Here is a 24,056-nt window from a genome sequence, read left to right on the forward strand (position 1 = left end):
TTGCTCATTTCTCCAGACCTTTCTCAAGGCACCTTCTTTCTGGTCCCACTGTGTCCTGACTGCACCTCCTCAAAATGACAGACATGTGTTCCCAAGATCCTGGATCAGGATCATTCTAAAGTAAAAAACCTTGAGTCAAGTACCTCTAAGAAATGAAAATGTGTTGCCCATATCTGATTCTGTGAGCTTATTGAGGTAGCTTATTACTATCTGAGATACTTCTGAAAAGTCAATCCTTCTGCCAGGCAGGGTGGTACATGCCGTTAAATCCAGCACTGGGGAGGCAGAGGTAGTTACTGAGTTCTAGGCCACCCTGGCCTACAAAGCAGGTTCAAGAACATCCAGGGTGATCTGTTCATGCTGATTTTTAGGAGGTTGGAAAGAGGCATTCATATTCAAGGCATACATTCCAGTGAGATGCTGTCAATTTTAGACCACAGATAAAAGCAAAAGCTATTTGAGTAGTTTACAGGTTAAATTTGAAAGGCCTTTACCGTGTACCTTTGTGGTATGTGTATATGTGTATATGTGTGTGCTATATGTACTATAGTACAAAATACTAAAATATAGAATGTGTCTTACTTTTTTTCCTCTCTCTCTTTCTTTCTTTCTTATATATAAGTACACTGTAGTCACACCAGAAGAGGGCATCATTTTTCATTACAGATGGTGTGAGCCACCATGTGGTTTCTGGAATTTGAACTCAGGACCTATGTAAGAGCAGTCAGTACTCTTAACCACTGAGCCTTCTCTCCAGCCCGTGTCTTACTTTTCAAACTGGTCTATACTAGTTCCAAAGTTACGTTTTAAAAAATGTCCTACACAATATACCATCCAGTGAATGAAATATCACAGGCATTCATGTGTTTAGTGAAACTGTAATTTTATACATGGAATGAAGCAGACTGTAACCCAGTGTTTCTCAGTGGGAGGTGTAGATGGACTGACTAGCACAGACACAAGAAAATGCTTATGTGGGTGCACTGCAAGCATGAGGACCCAAGCACCATGTATGACCACATGTACCTTTAACCTAAGTACTGAGGTTACAGAGAGGGGCATCCTGGGAAAGCACCAAGCATCCAGTGAAGAGCATCCCTAGTTTCAACAAGAAGAGATCCCTCTCAGAAGACAAGGAGGAAAAGCAATTGAAGAAGGTACCTTAAAACATTGACCTCTGGCCTCCACATGTGCCCATAGAGGAAATATACCTGCACGTACATGTGCACATACACCATGCACACAGATCACACACACACACACACACACACACACACACAGATACATACACATTCGCAGATACACACCCCTCACACAGACACGTGCACACCCCACAGACACACTCACACAGACATAGGTACACATAGGCAGGCACACCTCACACACATATATACACACACCTCACATAAGACACACAGACATACACCCTTCATACAGACACATACACACATACAATTTGCATCTCAGATACACACACCTCACACAGACATACACATACAAGCACACATATATACCAGAAGACAAACAGAAGAAAAGCACTGCTCCTCTCCCCTCTGAAAACTTTTCACCAAGAAATGCTGATGCTAACCAGCACCTTTCTCTAAAGAAAGAAACTTATAATTGAGAACCACTACATCTGTCACCTGATGTAAAACTAACTCTACACACAGAGAAGTCGGGCTCAGAGAAATTAATCCAGACTGGTAGAACACCCTTTGCCAGTATAAGCATCCACCATCTCAGTCTGTGGTTTCAGGTTCATCATAGGTATATGCAAATTCGCCCAAGAAAGAAACCCATTCAGATGACTTTTTAAGGTTTGTTCCCTAGAGTTTTAATTTCAAAAACAACTACTTAGCTGGGCGTGTTGGCACACACCTTTAATCCCAGCACTAAGGAACCAGAGACTGGTGGATCTCTGGGTGTTCAAGATCTAGGATAGCTGGAGCTACATAATAGACTGTGTCTAAATATATACAAACAAAACAATAAAAAATAACTACTTAGCCTACTCATTAGGAATCTCTCTCCCTGGCACAGACATTAATCTTCAACGTGATTGCAAAATGCCTGAACATACACTATCACTACAAAGTACAAAACAAAAACTCTTATCTATGGGAAAATCTTACTAAACTGAACTGAAAAACCAGAGACCCACCCCCCGTAACCCACAGCTAAAATGCAAGGAAGAAATTTTAAAATACAAGCCTGTAGTTATATCAGGGATTTTAACTTAGACCAGTTGTCAAGCGTGAGTGAGAACCCTGGATTTGCTACCAGCATCACCAGGAGAGAAAGGGGGGACGGCTGGTTCATTCAAATGTGAAGGGTGCATAGAAAGATGAGAAGACACTACAAACACTAATTTTTGCTTTAAATTAAATATGACTTTGCCAGAAAAGGCACCTGTTGCTAAGCGTGGGGACCTGAGTTTTACTGCTGGGACCCTTGCCAGAATGTGAACTTTGGACTAGGAAAGTACTTGTTTTCACTGGGGAATATCAAGCCACTGACCAAAGCATTATAGAGAGAAATGTTGGGGGAGAATGTAGATCATGAGGCCTGGCACAGAGAATTCAGAGTGGAAGAGTATTTATTAGCCAGAGTCTAGAGGTCACTGGGTGATATTTTGGCAAAGAAGGTAGTTGCTTTTCTCCTTGGAACTAAATTGAAGAGTTTGGGATACTGGAGATTTCAAAAGTCTAGTATTGACTGTGTCACATGGTTATTAGTGGCCAATCAAGGAAAAGTACCCCCTCTGACCTCCATGTAGTATCCAGTTTTCCCCCACATAACTACAGAAAGGGATTGAAAATGCATTTATGTTTCCTAATGGTTTAAATGTATGGTAATTAGGTTCTAGCCATTGATTCCTTATTTTAAAACACATATCAAAAAAGCAGGATATAAAACTGTAAGGCTAGCATGACATTATACCTAAAAAAACATACACAAAACACAGACACCCCTCCCCCAACCCAAGCTGCCATGTTCTTCTTGGAGGCGGGGTCTCACTGACCTGAGAGTTCCACATTCTCCTGCTCCTGGGCCATGCCAGCACTCCCACCTCAGTCTATATTAAAAAGACACTGTTTTAACATCACAGACAGTGATGAGAATTTCAGAAGGAGGGATGCTTCTTTCCGATTCTATACTTAATAAACATTCAGGCTAAATTCACAATAAACGCCTTTCATGTAAAACAAATTGTCAACCTTAAATCATTCATAAGAAAGCACTATAAATTTGAAAACATTTAAGGTAAAAAAAAAAAAAAAAAATTAGGGTTTTCCAGGCAAGTCCATGGTCTGACACCAATTATGTTCCTTTAAGTACATTTCAACATACCATAAAGTCCAAATACATTCACAGACATTAATAAGTTCAAAATTTCAAGAAACTGGTGCTTATTTTCAAAAGAAAAACTTCAAATAAATCACTTCGCTGAATCTAACCAAACATTAAAATTCTAGTTATCAGATGTACACTGAGAAAGTACATCTTCGAGACTAGCAACTAGACCACTTCCTTCAAAAGTACGGCTGCACTCCGGTCTGAACAATCCCCATCAAATCTACCACTCAGTACCCATCTCAATAATGAGAAGGGTAGTCCCAGACAAGACAATCGCTGGGACCAGATTTCGGTTTTATGGAAACAACTCGGAATCCATTGACGTTAGAAAACAGAAACTTCAAGACCTGGGGAAACAGCTCAGAGGTTGAACTGCTGGCTGCAAAAGCCTGAGGACCAGAGTTCCAATCCCCAGACACCCATTAGAATGTCAGTGGGGATGAGAGCCCACCTGTAATTAGTGTCAGAAAGGCAGCACAAGGATTCCTAGAGCAAGCTAACTAAAATATAATACAAGTAGTTCTGGTTTGACTGAGCTCCCTGCCTCAATGAGGAAAGCGGAAGAATCAACCCTGGGCATCCACATGCATAGCACACAGGTACACACACAAGCATACTGTACACACATTCATTCATACACATGCAGTAAGATTTCAATGTGTGCTAGATTTTATCACAAACCTTAATACAAAATTACAATCTAGTTCACAAAGTAAAAGTTGTAGCCATTAGAGCACTAACAACTTCTAGTCACTTGGAAAATAACTGATATTGTGCTCTAGAAATTATTCCTTACATCTCTACATTTAGGCTTGGGGAGACAGAAGTTGGTAAAGTGCTTACTGCAAAGCAGGGAGAGCAGGTTTTAGCCCTCAGAATCCACATAAGCAGCCAAGCCAGGGAGGAGGGCAGACCCCTAGCTCAGCGATCAGGCAGCCCCTGCATCTGAGTGAGACCATATTCCAAACAAGAAGGTGGACAACTCCTGAGATGAGACTGACCTTTAGCCTCCACATGTGCATATGCACACAGAAACACTCTCTCTCTCTCTCTCTCTCTCTCTCTCCCTCTCTCTCTCTCATATCTGAACAAAGACATTTATTAATACTATTGCTGTGACTAAAAATGTGCTTGTCTGGACAAAATTACAACAGCCTAAAAAAATAAAGTACTTCTTACATTACATATGAACAGTTTCAATCCTCACTACACCCTCCCACCCAGGAAATTCTCTAGAAAAGCACAATGCTGCTCTGCTCTCCAGCACCCTAATCTTGGGCTTTTATTTAATTTATTCTAAACTCCAGATTTCTTGCAGAGCTCCATGAAATTTGAGTACCAACACTTCACACTGATCTTCTACCCTAAGAGCTGTGTGTGAGCAGACTGCTTTAAAAACTAAAGTGAGCTTGGGGCTGAAGAAATGACTCTGTGGTTAACATCACTAGATTCATGCCCAGCACCCACACAATAGCTCACAGCCCACAACTGGGGAGGGGCGGGAGAGGAAGAGGGGGATAAAAAAAAAATCCCTGTATATTTCTTTGAGTATATTAAAGAACATATTTTAGACTGCTAAAAAAAAATGGGCAAGTGGTGGAAAGTTAGCAAATAATTCATCTAAACTAAAAGTTTCCGAGGTAGTCAGTTGGGTTTAACAAGTGCCTCAGTTCACTACAGTGGATTCTGAGAACCAAGTGTGGTTGCCTCATCTTGGGCATTTTTCCATCTGCGAGATGCTGTGCTCACAGTATCACAGGGGAGCTTACTTCTCACAGAAACCTGTGAGGCAGATGCTGAATTCTCAGATAAGTGGTACAGTGGTAATGTAATGCTAACACAGTTTTCAGGCACATTGACAGCTGGTGTCACGACTGCCCAAGAAGCACCATGTATCTGTCCCCGCCCCTGGCAGCTCACTCATAGGTAACAACTTCCATACAAATTAACACCTATCAGTGTGACATGAAACCCTTTACTACAGGACCTCATCAATGCTATTAGGACCCAAACTTCCATGTAAGGGGTAAATCAGTTTAATAAACATCTTATAACAGCCAACTCCTTTCATCTATCAGCTTCCCACAGAATCATCTTTCACGAAATAGCTGAGACTGTACAACTATACATTTTTATACTAGCAAATAAGCAACTTAAATTCATGTGATATTTGGTTAAATAAAATCACCAGACACCTCCTCAGTGGGATACTACAAAGCTCTTAAAGGGGGTTAGAGACATGGTTCAGGGGTGAAGCGTACAGACAGCCGTCTCAGGTTTAGGTCTCAGCACCCACTTAAGGAAAGTAGCTCACAACTGTGTGTAACTCCAGTCACAGAGCATCCGATGCTCTTTCTAACCTCTTTAAGTTGCATTTCACAGGTGTGTGCATGGAAACAAACACACATGATTAAATTTATAATCTTAGAAACACAATTCTAAGGAAGCTAGACAGAGTGGTACATGCCTGCAATTCCAGCATTTGTGAAGACAGGAGTGAGAAGTCATTCCAGGCTTCCCACCAAAGCTCTCAAACTCACAGAGCCAGTGCTTTTACTTTTCACATAATCCTAATACAAAGTAACTAAATGCTGGCTTGACTGAATTGATTTCTCCTTTCTTTCCATTGTGTCCCTCACTAAAGTATTTAGTAGTAAGTAGCATGCATTCAAAAGTCATTCTACTAAAAGACTTATAATTACCATAGAATGAAATAATTGTGTGGAAATTTATGATCTAATTTTAATCTTGATAAATTTTAAAAATAGGGTTATTAGGATTAAGAGGAAATTCTATGTACTATTCAAGCAACTCATATGCTATACTAAATAAAGAGCTTTAAGAATCTAAAGTAAATTATTTTTAAATTAAGCAATTTATGTTTCAATTTTTCCAGTGTGCCAAGAACATTAGAGTACTTAAGCTTCCTCACTGAATTCAACCACTTCTCAAAAAACTCCCACGTAGCACAAAGCCAATTCATTCTTAGTTATCTTTATAAGAAGTATAAATTCTTCTTAATTGTTTGACTAAAAATACTTGGTAATAGATAAATTAGTGAAATTTTTCGAAGAAAATACATTTACAATGGAAAACAAGCAAAGTTACTTATGCCTATTTTAACAGCCTACAAAAACAGAACTGCAGTAAAATGAAATATATTTCAGTGCATTACTAAAGGCCACATAAACTGAGTAGTAGATTCTCATCTTAACCCTTCATTACAATAGGCTTCTCATCAATCACAGGATACTTCCAGGACACTGTGAGAGAGAGAGGCTGTAGCTCCTAAGACAGCCCCCCCTCCTCAGCCCTCCCTCCCTTTCACTCACTCCCTCACTCTCTTACTCACTCACTCAACTCACTCCCTCTCCCTCTCTGAAGTCTATGGAAGCAGAACACAAGGAGAAGCAAAGAATCTCAGACAGGAGCTTGACGCTCTTAGGAAACAACTCAGCCAAGATACTTTAAGCACTGTCTACACACTCACAGTTGACACAAATAAACTACATGGGGTCTGCATAATAAACAAAGCCACCATCAAAACATGAGTTGTTTTTTTTGTTTTTTTTTTAATTTTTGAAACAAGGTCCCTGTACATACAGCCCTGGCTGTCCTGGTTAGAACTCACTATGTAGTCCAAGTTGGCTTAGAATTCAGAGATCTGCCTGCCTCTGGCCTCCAGAGTGCTGTGATTAAAGGTGTGAGCCACCCCAGATGGGACAACTGTCAAGAAACTGACAGATTATCCTGACTTAAATCTTCTCTTGTATGCTCTTTTAACAGCTCACTCATACAAACTGTATAGACAACCCATTCTTAGGCTATGTATATTTTCTACCAGTATGTTTTAATATACATGTTAACAGTTATCAAAATTTAAAAAGATAACATTTAATATACTATTTTAGAAATTACATGAATTACACTAAAGGTAAGGGGTTTCTGCTATGTCTCCAAGGAAGAAAATGAAATATTTATAAAACTGTGCTGAATATGAACCCAGTGTAGAATAGAGCAAGGTCAGAATACAAGTTGGTCCAAGTTTAGCCTTGTACTCTGATATTCTTCAATGTTGTTGTTGAAAGTGAACTTCCAGCAACTAGACAGATGGCTCAGCAGTTATGAGTGTGTCCTGCTCTTCTATGGATGCAAGTTCTGTTCTGAGCACACACACTGGATAAACCACCCATAATTTTAGCTCCAGGTGATTCAAATGCCATCGTCTGGCTCCCATAGGCAGCTGTATTCATGTGTACATACAACCCCACACACACAGAATTTATGTGTGAATATAATATAAATATAAATGAGAATAGTATATATATACATATATATAAAGAATATAAATGAGAAGAAAAATACTTATTTAACCTAATTTATTTATTTTCATTTTATGTACATTGGTAACTTGACTTTATGTATGTCTGTGAGAGGGTGTCACATCCCCTGGAACAGGAGTTACAGACAATTGTGAGCTGCCATGTAGGTGCTAGGAATTGAATCCAGTGCTCTTAACTGTTGAACCATCTCTCCAACCCCCAGAAAATACTTTTATATTTTAGCACATGAACAATAGTAAAGATGCTATAAGTAAGAAGAGCTTAGGGGATAAAATAAGGTTTTAAAAGCTAGAGAAAGGGAGCTGGAGAAATGTCTCAGCAGTTAATGAACACTTTTTGTTCTTCTAAAGGACCTAGGTCTAGTTCCTGGCATCCACATGGTGGCTTGTTCCCGGAGATCTGATGCCTCCCCCTGACCAGCATCCCACATACATACAGCCAACATATTTAAACATGCAAAAGAAGACAAAAATCAACAAGATGGAAAACAGAGGATCAGGAAGAAAGCTCCTGGGCAGAGAGGAGGGGTGGAAATAAAAGTCAAAGAGATATGAGAAACTCTAGCCGTGTAAACTTGAGCTATCCCAGACTCATCTATTTAAACAGTCGGTCCCCAGCTGGTGACAGGGCTTTGGAAGGGTTTGAAACTTTCACAAGGTGCAGCCTCAGTGAAGTGAGTCACTAGGAGACAGGAACAGGCTTTTATAACCTGATCCTCATGCATCTAGCCTCGTGGATTTTACCCCCAAACAATGAGCCCAAATACTCCCCAAGTTGCTTAGCAGGCTCATCACAGCAACAAAATTAGTAACTAATACACTAGTAACACACAAGAACAGAAGATATGAAAGGTACTCCAGCAAACAAGGTGATTCAATCTGCAATTTGCCTTGAAAGTATAAGGCACAAAAATTACAATCATGTACTAATAACTCAAAAAATATTTTGTTTTTTGAAATTCTGAAAGGAAAAAATAAAGAACTCAATAAAAAAGACAACGAGGGGTCCAATCACAAGACATTAATGCATTTAAAATGGCTGAGAGCTGGATATGGTGGTAAAGACCTGTAAGTACAACACTGAGAAGGCTCAGGCAGGAGGACTTTGAGTTTGAACCAGTCTTGGATACAGAGCAAGTTCTAAAACAACAATATAAACTAATTTTGTGTGTAGATATCATCTTAAAATGAGGGCAAACAAAATGTAGCATAGCAGAGAGGATTCGAGGGGGCTGTACATCATACTAGACTAACACTACAAACCTATGAGAACACTAGTACTTAACACTATTAAAGCCTTCTGTATCCACAGAAAGGGTGTTTTATAATCACTAAACATCCATTCTCTACACTTAAATAGGGGGGAAAAGTTACTTAGAAATAATTCAGAAAAACAAAATCTGCAAAAATATTAAAACCTAAAAGAAATTCCAAAATATTAGTAAAGCCCCAAGATAGAGAAAAATTTAGTACATGTTCTAACAAGGCTAATGACAAACCTACCTTTCTATAGAAGGTAAAGATGTTGGTGAGCAAACCAAATTTATTATGCTAGTGCTTAGTATCACTGAATCAAAGACACAAAAAACAAGAAATAATCTGTCAAAGGTATTAGAATAAACTATTTCATATTTATTAACATAACAAATCAGAACTTCCAAACAAAGTATCTTGAAGACTCACAAACTTCATTAAAAAACTGAAAAAAAAAAAAAAAAAAAAAAAAAAAAAAAAAAAAAAAAAAACTTCTAAAATCTAACCCAAGAGCTGAGAGCAGTAGTACACACCTTGTCAACCCAGCAACTGGGCAACTGAGGAGTAACATTATAAGCTGCAGTCAGCAAGGGCTACACAGTAAACTGTGGGCCAGCACGGGTCACAGAAGAAATACTGTCCAAACTAAGCCAAAATTTAAGAAGCAGCAAAATAGTAGCAATTATTATAAGGACAAATTTCTGTGGCCTATAAATAAATACATACAAAATCTGCTTATAGATAAATGTATAAACACATATTGCTAAAACTTAGTGAAGTTAAACAGAAATGTAGACAAAAAATAAAAATAAAACGTATAAGAAGAGTAGAGATAATTTTAAGATATGGAAAGGCAAGAGAAAAAGTCTGTAGGGGTATTAAGAGTTCCAATGAGGTGAAAACCAGTGGATGTATGTCTGCAGATGTACTAACAATTCCTATGTGGTGGGGCTAAGAATATGTTGAGCCTCAGACACATATGAAGACACAATGACTCCAATCTGAAGAGAACAAAGCCAGCCAGGGACAAGAAAAGCAAAGGGAGAAGAGGAAGCTCTAGAACATGTGCCCATGAAACTGCAGAATGAATGAACTAAACACATTAGCTACAGCAACTTAGAAGTAAAAGCTGAACAATTAGGCAAAAAAAAAGAGGAAATGCTATGAACATTTCAGAAGAATTACACTGGGTCTGGTGTATGGAATATTTTAAGAGGAAATGCACTCAATCAAGAAACTCCTTAAAGTTTCTTCAGTTCTTCCAAAAGCTAACAGCTTTTAAGAGAGCAGTAAAGATGGGAACTAGCAGGCCAGATGATGTGTGCCAAATTCCCTTGATTCTTAGACCCAAAACTGGATATGCCAATGTTCATTATCATGTATTTGTAACCCCCAAATCATATTCCTCAGGGCACTGTGGCCACCACATACCGACCTACACAGAGCACTGGACAATTTGAGTAACCAACAGATAAGCTCCCTTCCAGGTGAGGCCAAACACGGCAACACTATTTTCTTATTTCAGCTCTCATACAGTGAACACGTGCTTTTCTTATGGTTGATTTTGGTATCCTAGTTTTCAATTTTTGTCTTCTTAGAAGCAGAACACTGACATGCCTACAATCCCTGAGCACCAGAAAACTATGGGATTTGTTGTGAATAGAGTGCACATTAGATGAGGTATTATGTTAAACTATATCACCTCAATGTTAATGCAGCAATGAGATGCAACAATGCATATTAAGTAATCGCTCTTTTAATAGAGACACGTGTAAAACCAAGTTACATACTGAGTGGTTGATGTGCATGAAACCAGTGGCTCATCAGCTACAAGACACAATAGTCATATATGTCCTATACAAAGAATGTCTCAGTATATCCTAGTTCAATATTTTCAGTCACCTTGTGCAATATAATTAGCTCAAATAATAAGAACTAGTTATCTGCATGCATGAGTATAAAAATAAATTGCTTACTCGTAATTTAGACATAAGAGTGGTAATCAATTATAAGTATCAGGTCAAGGAAGAAAGGCAGCAAAGACGATGCTGAGTTTCTGACCTAAGCAATGGAGGATGATAATTAATGAAGATAGAAAAAAAGCAAGAAGTAGCATTCAGATGAGGAGACAAAAAGAAAGAGATCACTTTCAGAGTTACAAGTGTTGCAACTTGTAAATAGATGCCTACATCCACCTTTCTCTTTGAAGAACCCTCAGGCTGTTCACTTTGGCATCTAAAACGTTGCTTTAAGTAACACAATATATAAGTCAGGCATGACAGGATAGGAAGTATGCACTCAATTCTTTCTCTGCCCACTATCATTTCAGAAATCAAAATTCAGTAACCTGTATGAATGCTTATGTTTCTATGACACATAAAATAGTAAATCACAAACATGCATACAACACATGCACACACACAAACTATAAATGAATACATTGGAAGAAATTCTTCACACCTGAGTGGATTGTTTTCTAATTTCTCTACAGAAAGATGAAAACGTGGTACTTTCTGGATAAATTATCAAAATACCATTTTGAAATACCAAATTTCTATAGAAACTCTAATGAGCAAATAATGTTTTCATACTTGATTTAAGAAAACCTCAGAATTGTAATTTCTTTCAATGTAGCTTTATAAAAATGTATATTTACACTCAAAATGTGACAAGTTTCCACAGCCTGAAAATTAGTTACCCAATTACAGTCTTACATAATTACAGGTACAAATATAAAAAACAATCACAGAAAAGCCTATTGGTTATTCCCTTTCTATCCACAATTCTCTCCGCTTATACACATTCTATTATTAAAATACAGAAAACAATTTCTAAGCTATTATAGAACTAATTTTATAAAGAAATATATGTATATACACATACATCCATACATTTGTGTACATAAGATAAAGTTGACAATACATAATTCATTTTCAATATTTAACAATTCAAATACATGTTGTTCCAGGCCAACCTAGAAGACAGCAGCCATTTTACAAATGTGTTCTTTTTCTCTGCACTGTATTATCTGAAGTGCTTCCTTTTATAGTCAAAGAGATAACACCTTCCCTGGTGTTATCTCTGGGGTGGCAACTAGATCCATGATAGTCCCATACCAATATCAACTATAATAGCTGTTACTATTTCTTTGAGAAAGGGTAAAAGAAAGAAAGGTTCAAAGCAGAGAGCACATAGGTGGGAAAGCAGAAAAAGCAAGACACAGTGTTCTGTACCAAAAGGATTCGTAATTCTAGACAATTCTAAGAACCACATCCTTTACAATGAGAATAACAAAATGCCCATGGACCCAACAGAACTTTTAAAAGAATGAAGAGAACAAAGAGCAAAGGGATCATTCTGAACATCTTTTACATCATTAATAACTAATTGTATTGTATTTTATTCCCATGTAAATGGAGGCATTTATCATAGCACAAAGATAGCTTTATGTGTCAGCATGGATATTGGAAATAGGAAATAAAGTAAACCCAACACATTCAACATCCCTGAGCTACCAAATCAGCTGGTGCACACTTACTGTAAACATATTCACAAAAGCCAATTATCCATAAGCACATCCTGCTCTTTGCCAAGGACCACGGTAAGGGTGACAGCAGACTCTCGGCTTCACTCCTGAGTCTCAGAAACTGTGACATTCCCAGTCAGAGGCACAAGATCTTGTTAAGCACATGTCAGACAGGCCAGGAGCCAAGTCAAGAGAAACAGGAAGGCTAGGAAGTTATTTTTTAAAAGGCATTTTATATATGTATATATAAACACATGTATCATATATATCATGTAAATATAATTACATATATACATACATGTATGTATAAACACACACACAAATGAAAAAAAAAATCTAAGTGGTAGTTGCAATCTTCATCAGCCAACAAGGGCACACAGCCCACCTAACTAAGAAAGTATAGCTTACAAAGTATTGTTTTTCTTCTTAAAAATTATTCCATCATAAAAAGTAAATTAATACTATCATACTCTTCAGTGTGAATTAAATGTGAATATTTGGCTTTCTCTGGAAAGAAAATCACTTACATAGGGGTTAATCTATGAGGAGTAATTACACGTTACAAACTCTCAGAGTACATTCAGCACTAAATGAGACACTACCTGCATATAAATCTAGTTGGTAAGTCATTTAAACAGTTCGGCTACTAAAGTACTAGAGGTGAAAGACTAGAAAACCAAAGACAGGTAACCCAAATTTTAATGCTAATTCTAAAATGCACGTTGTGGTTTTTATTATCTCCTAAACATTATAAACAATGAAATATTCAGTTTCAAACACATTGTGGGACTCATACTGTGGCTCAGAAAATAAAATACTGAATGTGGGAGTATCATGTACAGCTGCAACTACTGATAAAATGAATCTAAACACACACACACACACACACACACACACACAAAATCAAAGAATAGTGAAGCACCTGACAGAAAAGAAAATACTTAGTGGGCAGCTACTTGATTTTTATGAAGGAATAAAATTATGCAAGTAATATTAACACTACTGTGTATCTTTCTAGGCATTTATTCCTGATTAGTAACTTGTCCTTGATATTCCCGATTATTAGAAATTAACTTGGTCTCATAATATTTGGTATTAAAATTTTTACTCCACAGTTCTCCAGGAAAAGCAGACATATGTATCACCTGATATCTAAGTATCTATAGAAAATACATTCCCAAGGGCCTCCCTCAGTAACCTACTCAGCCAGACTGGAAAGCAATAATAATGACTCCTAATTCTAGCTGAGAACACATGCTGTACAAGTATCCTTATTCCACTAACCACAAGCACTCTCAGGGCTTGGCCTCTGTGGAACTTAGGGACTGCTGAACACACAAAGCACTCTCAGGGCTTGGCCTCTGTGGAACTTAGGGACTGCTGAACACACAGCCTCAGGAACAAAAGGGATCCACATCTCATTATTCACTTTGCAGGAACTATCAGAGAGCTGGTGAAACTATTTAAATAACATGCAAACATACTTCCAAATATTTTCTATATGTTTATTTTAAAGAGGATACCTTAAAACCTATAAAATATATAATATATAAAAATAATTTCTGTATTAATCCAATCCCAATATATACATGGTCCCTTAAAAGACTTTCATTACATCATCAAAAGTTCACCTTAACCATATTTCATAGGACTTGCAAAAATCAAGAATTTTAAGTTTTTCTAATAGGAAAGTTTTAGTAGTCGCCAAAGTAAAATAATAGAACAAGGAATGACACCAATAATAGTTGAAAATACAAGCATTCTCAGTCATGCTATATGTCCTGAGAACAGTCTTCATACCATGACAATCCCAAGTAGTTGCCTTTTCATTTAAGAAAAAGAGGACAAAAATATTTCATAGAAAAAACTTAAGTTGGGTATCAAATGAAATATCAGGTCAATTCACAATATCATGTTTTCCATATGCACATTGTAAACATACACTCTTATGAGCTAGCAACTTAAATGAAAACACTCATTACTCCAAGACATCATAAAAAAATTCTCAGTGCAAAAAATCCTTAAGTTGTTATAATGAACTAAAGACAATTTTAATAAAAATCACAATTTGAATCCCATAATATAAAATGATCCTACAAAAACTTTACATTGAGATTAAAAAGCTTACAATAGTAGCCAAGTTTTTCTTCTGTTCCTATTCTCTAGTAAATGCTTTCTTTTGATTAGCTTTTACAATGTCATCGGGAGATGCTGATTTGAAGTCAAATGGTGTTATTCCTACAAGAGGACTGATTTCTTTGTCCAACACATCTTGAACTTGTCTGCTATAAAGGAAAGTCTTGTAGAGCTCAAGAGTGCGCCTTTTGCAGCTTTTCAGTGGGTAACGAAGACACAGCGTTGAAGCAAAAGCTGAAGGCCTAGCAGCAAGGGCCTTGGTCCACGGCAGAGACAGAGGAGCTTTTCTAGCAAGGCAGGCTTTTCTGTTTTTCTTACTATCCTTAGTAGAGTTGGGAGGTTTTCCTAACTTTGAACTCAGAACTTTAGTGTCTGGTGTTAGATCAACTAATGGGTTGACTACAGGCTTTGGGACAATCTCTGGAGTTTTTATCAAGACACTAAGATCAATATTTGAATCAACTTCAGGACTCCTTATTGCAGATAAACTAAGATCAAAGGAATCTCTCTTAATCTGAGAACTGTCTAGTTCAATCGTTTTTGCAATCAAATCAGAAAGGGATAAATTCTCCAGGTCTCTTGTGGGAGCAGTTTTACAAAATGCCAAAGATGACAGAGATCCTGTTAATTCTGATACTCCGTTAGCAGACTGAGAACGGTTTGCCAGTTCTGACAAGGGAAGGGAACCCAAGCTGGCAGATGACTGGTTACATAGATCAGACAAAGTAAAGCACTGGCCAGAGCTGCTTTCTCTGTGTTGCTCAAACAGCTCAGCTAGGGATGGACTTTCAAGCTGGGAAAATGGTAAACTGTTATTTTTTACACTATTATTCTTGGCACTGTGCTCAACTTCAGTGTTTATCCTGGAATTATTTTCCACTGGGCTAGATACATGCAATGGATTATTTAAACTTCCCAAGTCGTTCTTCACTGGAACACTTCGAAAATCAGGTAGTGAACTACCCCAAGAACCATGACTAGCTACTGTGTCCTCCCTCATTAAGGACTCTAAGTTTGGTAGTCCTCTGAAAGTAAAATTCTCTTCAGGAGCACACGCAGATGCAGGTCTTACCACATCAGCATCTAGACTCTTAAGAAGCCCACTCTGCCCACTGGGTGAGGGTGGCAGTCTGGCTGACGGCTGGCTTGCACAAGAATCTCTTGGCGAATCATGAATCAGGTGAGCTAGAGCCAGCTCTTTTGTTAACTTACATGATTCTAGTTCCTTTTCACTTTGGGGTCTGTCATGCTTTTCTTTTCTGTGAAGTAAGTAGTGACGTGGCTCAAGTGAAGAACTATCGGATCCGCATTCTGCTATTGTGCTACAACAATCAAAAGATTTGCTACTACTATCCAAAAGATTTTCTGACTGAGGATAAGAATGTTGGATATTTTTGGGTGAAACTTTAAAGGAAGAAAATAAGACTCCTTACCTTACAAGAGCCATTAATGTTCAGATGCGTGAGTTGACATTTGCAGGAGACGGTCACAGCAACCAAAAGGAGACATGAAATAAGGCATTTAATTACTAAGTGCTTCTATTGATCAAGATATAAATAAAATGATACTTGTGCATTATTTAGCAATAGGGACCATGAGGAAAACAAAAAAGTAATATTACAACCTAAGGTGACCTTCACACTATGTTCACTGTATATGTAACAGTAAGTACCAAGGTTCTAGTTGTCATGAATTTATTGAATCATAAAGTTCATGAATGTGAAGGTCTATCATAGTAAAATTATAATTACCTCCTTAAAACTTCTTTTAAAAATTTTTTAAAAAATGGGTTCATTTTATTCTGTATTTTAAGACATTAACAACAGCAAGCAAACAACACCTGTGACATTTTTAATTTGTTTTAAGGACACATTACTAATGCAGAAGACATTATCATCATGATCAATTTAAAGCACATGTTTCAGTCCACCCCCCCCCCCCCACTGGAAAAATACCGATTTCAAAGTAGTAGGCTAGGTAATTTTGCAAAAATCGAGTCCAAAGATTGAAGAACATATCAATACAGTTAACAAATGATCATACTCCCACTAACAGAAATTATAACAATACATGTGTGTACCACAGTTCTCCATGTTCACAAAATTCTATACCCCAAACCCTGTAATTTTAACATTAAAGATCTATTGTTGGGGGCTGTAGCAATGGCTCAGTGGTTAAGAGCACTGATTGCTCTTCCAGAGGTACTGAGTTCAGTTCCCAGCAACCACATGGTGGTGGCTCACAACCATCTGTAATGGGATCTGATGCCTTCTTCTGGTGTGTCTTTAGACAGCTACAGTGTATTCATATACATAAAATAAATAAGTCTTTTTTTAAAAAATCTATTGTTTTCTTACATGTTAGCTAAAAATAAAAATGTCATGAGTATAATTTCAGTATTTATTGTGATACTTAAATAACATGAAATTGTAATCATCCATGATATAAACAGAGGAATTTTTAACATTACTAGCTAGGTTCTCATTTCTATCTTATCTCATTAGGATTCTTAAAAGGCAATAGCTCAGTAAAAAACTAACAAGGAAAATTATTTCTTTCATCTGATTTTATTTTCTTAGTGTTATTATTATGCATACACTTTCACAAGAAGAGAACATAATACTACTCAAGGTGAAAATTCCCAAAGCAGAGGCTAGAGTTGGCTCAGTAGTTAAGAGCATTAATCCCTCTCATCTTGCAGAAGACCAAGGTTTGGTTCCCAGCACCACATAGTAGCTCACAACCATTCTTAACTCCAGTTCTGGGGACCACACACACTCTTCTGACCTCTCACAGCATCACACATGTGTGGGGCACAGATATAAATGCAGGCACATAAGATAAAATAAAAAAATCTTAAAATTGCAAATTAGAAGGAAAATGATGTATGTGAGCAAAGCATAGCATCCGGGTTCCCACGGAGCCAGACAGAGCAGGTGAAGGCATACCTTTTGAAGGCTGTCCTGCACACACTGCTCGCTCACTCTTCTCCTTTAACGTCTGCACAGCATCTTGTTCCAGAACCATGGACAAAGCCTTCTGCACATCAAACTTGTGTTTCAGAACTGCCTCAGTCAGTATGTCATCAGGCACAGCGTCCCCCAGCACCTCTCTCATGTGATCAAGGCATGAATAAAGGCGAGCTAGGACACATAACAGATTAGAAAGCTCTACATTGTCACATTTGAGAATTTTAAACTACACTAGGATACTCAAATCCCCCTTTTCTTTGATAGAAGTTACAACAGTTACATTTTTCTATGCACCTGTCTCCTCACATTTCAGTTGGAAAAAAAACAATGTAATCAATGTTTCTGAATAACACCTAGAAAATACATCTAAAGTGTATACAATAATGTCCTTTGCAATAGGATGACATTACATATCTCCAGAACAATACTGCCTTTTGTTTTAAAACTACGAGGGGATGGAGCTAGAGAGATGGTTCAGAGTGTGAGATCAGGCACTATTCCTACAGGGAACAGTTTGTTCCCAAGCACCCATGCTGAATAGATCAGATCAGCCAGTAACCCCAGCTCCAGAGGATCCAACAGCCTCTTCTGAAGTCTGCAGGCACCTTTACTCACATGCACAAGCCAACCACACACACACACACACACACACACACACAAAACACACATATGTACACATAATTAAAAACAAAAAAAAGTTATGGAATTACAAATGGTACACTCTAACATTTGGACAGTGACAGTGTAATTTGTACTCAGTACTTTTAGCATGCCTCAAAAGGAAAAGGGGCTGGGAACTACTCTGAACCTGGTGAACCCAGTTAATTACTAACTATATTTCTTACATGTTATAAATTACTACTTTTAAGAATTTTTTCAAACTAGTGAGCTCTTCATAGCCAACAAAAATTATCCTTTAAAGTTATCAAAAAACAATTTAGCATAAAAATAAAGTTCATAAAACTAAGCCGGAAGTGAATATTCAATTTAAAAACCACATTGAGGCCTGAGATTGTAATGCTTAAAGATTTTCACTATTCTTATAATATAAAAAGTCAGTATTACACTCATCACAGTCTTCATGGCTTTAAGACCTAAAAACGAAACCAGGTACCTAGAGGCTAATGTACAGAATACAGGAACTCTGTACGTCACGGAATGCAGTCTTCATGTACCCACAGGCAACATCTACTGTGAGGCATCTCTTGTTAAGATGCTCTATGTAAATACTGCATTACATGCTTAACTGCACTTTTAATTATTAAAAATAATTTCCTTAAATACCAGGACAATTCTATTTTATATCTGTGTATGGTTTACTTTAAAAGATTTACAAGGGACTGGAGAAATGGCTCAATAGCTAGGAGCACTGACTGCTCTTACAGAGGTCCTAAGTTCAATTCCCAGCAACCACATGGTAGCTCACAACCATCTGTAATGAGATCTGATGCCCTCTTCTGGTGTGTCTGAAGACAGCAACAGTGTACTCACATACATAAAATGAACAACTAAATTTTAAAAAGGGTTTACAGGCTTTTCCTATGACTAGGGAAGTAATGTGTTGGATTAATACATGAATCATTGAAACTGGAAGTCAGTAGTTAGCAGATAGCATCAAAACCTCTAGTAACTACCTCTAGGATCTATTCCCTACTCATTCATAATGAAGAACTGTCATAATGGGTGAAAAGTGGAGACCATACAAGGTAGACTGGTCTAACTGATACATATCCTATTTGTGTCCCTATAAAATAAGATTTACCGATAGACCTGTTAGATTCAGGGTGTTGGTACAGCGCCAGCAAAGCACTTCGTGAAATACATGACAGTTATGCCTGTCATATATATAGATAGCTACATGCCAGGCCAGAAAACTAGTCTTCTTTCTCAATATAACTTGGGACTTTTATAAGTCCTCAATTATTAGCCACAGAAGCACACATAGCAGAAAAGGGACTTGTAGCCCACTCCTACCTTCTTATCCCTCAAGACTTTGCTAAGAGTACAAAGAGAACTCTAGAGTGCATACACCAGCTCTGCAATCCACCAGATGGTCAAGTGTGTCTACAGAGTTCCCAAGTAAAATGTAATTTCTTCTATTGCTATTGTTTCTAGACTCTAATTTTATATGTCTTCTTTCCATTTATCCTGATTTTGTTAGCACCTGGCATTAAAAAATACAAATTTATTTATAAATTTCATGTTAGTGTTTTGCTTGTATGTATGTATGGACACCAAGTCCAGGCTTGGTGGAACAGAGGTCAGAAGAGAGAACTGGATTAATAGGTGCTTGCAAACCCCACGTGGGTGCTGGGAGCAGAACCCAGGTCTCCTAGAAGAGCAGCCGGTGCTCTTAAGCACTGAGCCATCTCTCCAGCCCCAGTAGCTGCTGTTTTATTAGCATTCAAAGATCAGCTTACAGACTCCCCATCGCTTTCTGTTTCCTTATAAACTTACAAGTTAAAAGCATGTACATAAAAAAATATACTGCAAGGGAAGAGTGAAACATCTCAGCCTCCCTCCTTCCCACAGATGGCATCATTCACACCCCTGGCCAGCAATGGCAATGTGAAATGTACTTGTAAAAGGAAGCCCCCCCCAAAAAAAATTACCCCTTTTCAAATGTTTAAGAGCTAAAAACAAGCAGTTTGCTGTTGCTGCTCCTTCCTCGCTCCTGGAAACTTCCCTGTCAGACATGGCAGCAGAGCAGCGGCAGCCTGAACTCTGCTCTTCAGTGCTTTTTTCTGTAGAAACATGGAAGCCATGTTCTTGTCATTTAATCATCTGCCCTATGAAAGCTCAAGAGATGACTTTCCATGTTCTTATAACTAATCACTGGACTTTTCCTCCATGTAAAGGATGAGAGGAAGAGAAAACTCAGTCCACAGTCTGACTGAGCAGCTGTTGTGCTCAATGCAATCAGTTTCTCCACACACAATTAAACACCCTCAAAAACACAACAAATAAGGTGGAACGTTGCCTTCAAAGATGTGCTTGTATCATTAATGTCCATAAACATTACTATGAATAACTTGCATAAAATTCATAAATTCTTCCTTGGTGATTAATCATTTTCAGCCAATGAAGACATGCTATTTTTTTTTTTTAAAAAAAGCATACCTTGGTCAATTTCACTTAATTGGTGATTCAAAAGAGAATTAGAAGACTCTTTCAGATCTTCATAACCATATTCTTCTTCAGGGTTGTCACGTCGTGAGTAAATAAACTGAGCAGCTAGAATATAAAATGAAAAATGCTATAATACAGCTAATTCCTAATATTTTATTTTTTTCTAACACAAGCTAAGATAAAAGAGATGTGGCTATAGCTCACTGGTAAAGTGCTTTCCCAGTATATGTAAGGTCCTAGATTTGGCTCTCAGTACTGAAAATAAAAATCCTGGGGCTAAGGGGCTGCCTAATGGCTTAGGGTCCTTGTTCTGCAAGCATGGTAAGCTGTGAATGCCCAGCATTTACAGAAAAAAAAATCAAGGTCACACATGCACGTGTCCCCTGTGCTGCAGAGAAACAAAACCCAACAGATAGCTGGCCAGCTAGCCTAGCCTAAACAGCAAGTTTCCAGCTCAGTGAGAAATCCTGTCTGAAGGTACTAAAACAGAAACAGAGGAAAATATCAGAATGTTCTGTTCTGGCCTCACTATGCTCATACACAAGGGGCAGGCATCTGCATATTCACATTTGTGCATCACACACAAGCATACATACATACATACACACAACACACACACAAACATGCACATGGACAGACATATATTCACATGCATAAAGACAAGAATGATGAATTAGAAATGTCCCAGGACAATATAAATCCACCCAAGTTCTACCAAAATCCTCAAGCTAAGGATTTACTAATCTCCCGCAGTTCTCCTATCCCCTAATCCCAAGACCATTCCATTCACCTACTTTCATCCTTGCTCACAATTGTGCTCCCTTTATTTTCTCTTGGTTCTGAGATTTTTAAAGCACCCATCAAACTCATTTACTTAAGAAAACGCTCCAAATGTATTTTCATAGAAAAGCAAACATTAGACTAACTTTTACTACCTAAGAAACACTAATTTTGACAGAATCCAAAGTTACTGAAAGCATAAACATTAAATTAAGTATACACATGTGTATGTATGCATTTTTAGCTACTTAATGTATGAATATGCTGCTCCAGTATGCATCTGTGCAACACAAGCATGCTATGTGCTCTGAACATCAGCAGAGGCATTGGATCCTCTGAAACTGAGGTGATGGATGGTCCCCCATAGTAGTGTGCTTAACCACTGAGCCATCATCTCTTGAGTCCTCAACAGGACTTAAATTCTGAACAACTAATTTTTCAATCATACAAATGCACGGTAACCCAGTCAGTCACATACACATGCACACACACAAACTTGTTACTCTAGTATATGACCTAGGCATATATTCATTAAGGACAGAAACACAAACACAACACTACCAAAATGGGCTTTGACGGTATTTCACTTCCCCTAAGAACATGTCACGCCCACTGAACAGATTTCCTACACTGGACTTCTGTGCATGGTTCCAGGGAGGTATTAATGTTGGAAGGAAAAATTACCTCCAAAATTTATAGATAATGCAGAAAATCTGAAGTTACAGCCCATATGTAATATTTATATTCAGAAAACAGAGGGTCACAAGTCAATGACCATATAGATTGCCAGGGAGGACAAAAAAAAAAAAAAAGAAAAGAAAGTTGTACTGTTGTGTTTTAAAATCCATACAAGTAGCATATTTAACACGTAATAGAGAAACAAATTAATCACTGGAGACTGAAGCAGTAACAATAAAGGAGGTAAGAGCATAGAAAAATTGAAGAATGAACAAAAAGTCAATATATACAAGGAAACTGAGAACTAAAGGCAAGTGTAGTAAGTAAAGGCATGATGAGTGTCCCAGGAAATATGCTTCAGTCTTGACAGCTCCACCCAACACTTCAGCGTTCTATGGAAGTCTGATTTCTACTGCACCGATAGGTACACTGTGACCAACACCTTCTTTCTCAAGTTAGCCACAGCCTTGTTCCAGGAATGTTTAATATGAATGCAATATTAACATTAGTCACAATCCCTACACCTCTTCCAAGCAAGCTTTTGCCCTTTTAAGGTAAAGAGTCCTGAACCAATATTCTTTATTAGAGAACTAATAGATCTTTCCAAATGTGCAAGCATTTTCAATAAGATGGTTATTGGTTTTGTTAGTGATCTACAGGTTAAAAGACATGCCCTAATTTTATTTTCCCTGTAATTATTAATTTTATTTTTGAACACCGCAAAGTATTTCAAGAATATACATATTATTTACATATATGTGTATTCTTCCCTATCTTAAGCAGGGAAATAAAATTAGTATTTATAGGCAAACACTGAAGACATTTTGTTTCAGATTCTCTAAGAATCCATTTTCCATGGTTAAAATCACACACCAGAGATGTCTTATAACTATCAAGTAATACTTAGATTGACAGTCTTTTATTTCTAGTGTCTGTAAAGTAAAGCTTTTAAATCCTGGCATTTTAGATTTACTCTGTCAGCCTAAAAATACAAATGGTGCTGTTTTCTGCCTAGAGATTGACAATTGTTTTCCAGGCTTTCATGAACTGTTTTTTGCTTAGCTCAGTATTAACTGTACATTTTCCATCTGTCTAATACCACTGCCACCCAAAAACCCTGGTGAGAATCAGATGCTTCCCTTAACAAGTTTCGCTAGAGATTTTGACAGCAAAGCGGAAGTTAAAGCTTTCAAACGCCTGTGCCATTTGCTAGAGGCGTCTGTTTCTGGGGATGTTCCCTATTTCCCAAATCAAAAAGAAAAAGAAAATCCACTTCCAGGCTTATACTATGGCCATTGCTGTAGAAGTCCTTGCTAGTGGTTTGGGACTGCCATGTAGGTCAATAGAATAAGGAACCATAGAGGCTGAGGTTAGGAAAGAGACAGAGGTGGCAGAGGAGGAGAGGCAACTAGTACAAATAAAAAAGAAACCTGCATTGAGCAATTACTCTTTGCTGTTCCTTCCCACAGTGTAAGCGTAAGAAACATTGTCATGCTAGGATTGGTAGCATACATCTTTAATCTGGGAGGCAGAGGCAATCAGATCTCTGTAAATTCAAGGCCAGGACTCTACAGTGTGAGTTCCAGGACAACCAGCTAGTTTGTACATCATCAGTTGCCTGGTGAACAGCATCCCCTCCCTGCTCAGATACTTCCAGTTAAAGCTGACACAGACACAAATGACAAAGACTTTTCACAACTGGTTCCTGTGTCCCACCCATGCTTTCATGCTGTGACTTATATGAATTCCATGAGTCTCCCAAAACCAACATTATTCGGTAGCCATTGTTCTACCTACATACTCCCCACTTACCAGCCCTACTCGGCCATCCTTATCAAGCATGCTCAGACCTAAGTCAGGATTGTTCTCTACAGTGTACAGC

The 24,056-nt window shown here is 37.9% G+C and overlaps 1 protein-coding gene across 3 annotated transcripts in view; it reads right to left on the reverse strand.

The window, feature by feature from the left end:
• Window positions 1-24,056, reverse strand: part of HBS1L (HBS1 like translational GTPase) — a gene marked incomplete at its 3' end in the record, with an annotated part of 67,590 nt that overhangs the window by 37,647 nt on the left and 5,887 nt on the right. The window contains exons 3-5 of one of the 3 annotated variants that reach the window (XM_080941675.1): window positions 20,708-20,821; window positions 17,564-17,758; window positions 14,635-16,043 (exon numbers count right to left, since the gene is read on the reverse strand). In XM_080941675.1, the coding sequence (XP_080797801.1) occupies window positions 14,635-16,043; window positions 17,564-17,758; window positions 20,708-20,821 (1,718 nt within the window). Of the gene's footprint in view, window positions 1-14,634; window positions 16,044-17,563; window positions 17,759-20,707; window positions 20,822-24,056 lie in introns of those variants that run through there. The other 2 variants (XM_080941674.1, XM_080941676.1) reach the window with 2 other exon arrangements.

The sequence above is a fragment of the Micromys minutus genome, assembly GCF_963924665.1.
Source record: "Micromys minutus genome assembly, chromosome: 30".
NCBI classification, from domain to species: domain Eukaryota; kingdom Metazoa; phylum Chordata; class Mammalia; order Rodentia; family Muridae; genus Micromys; species Micromys minutus.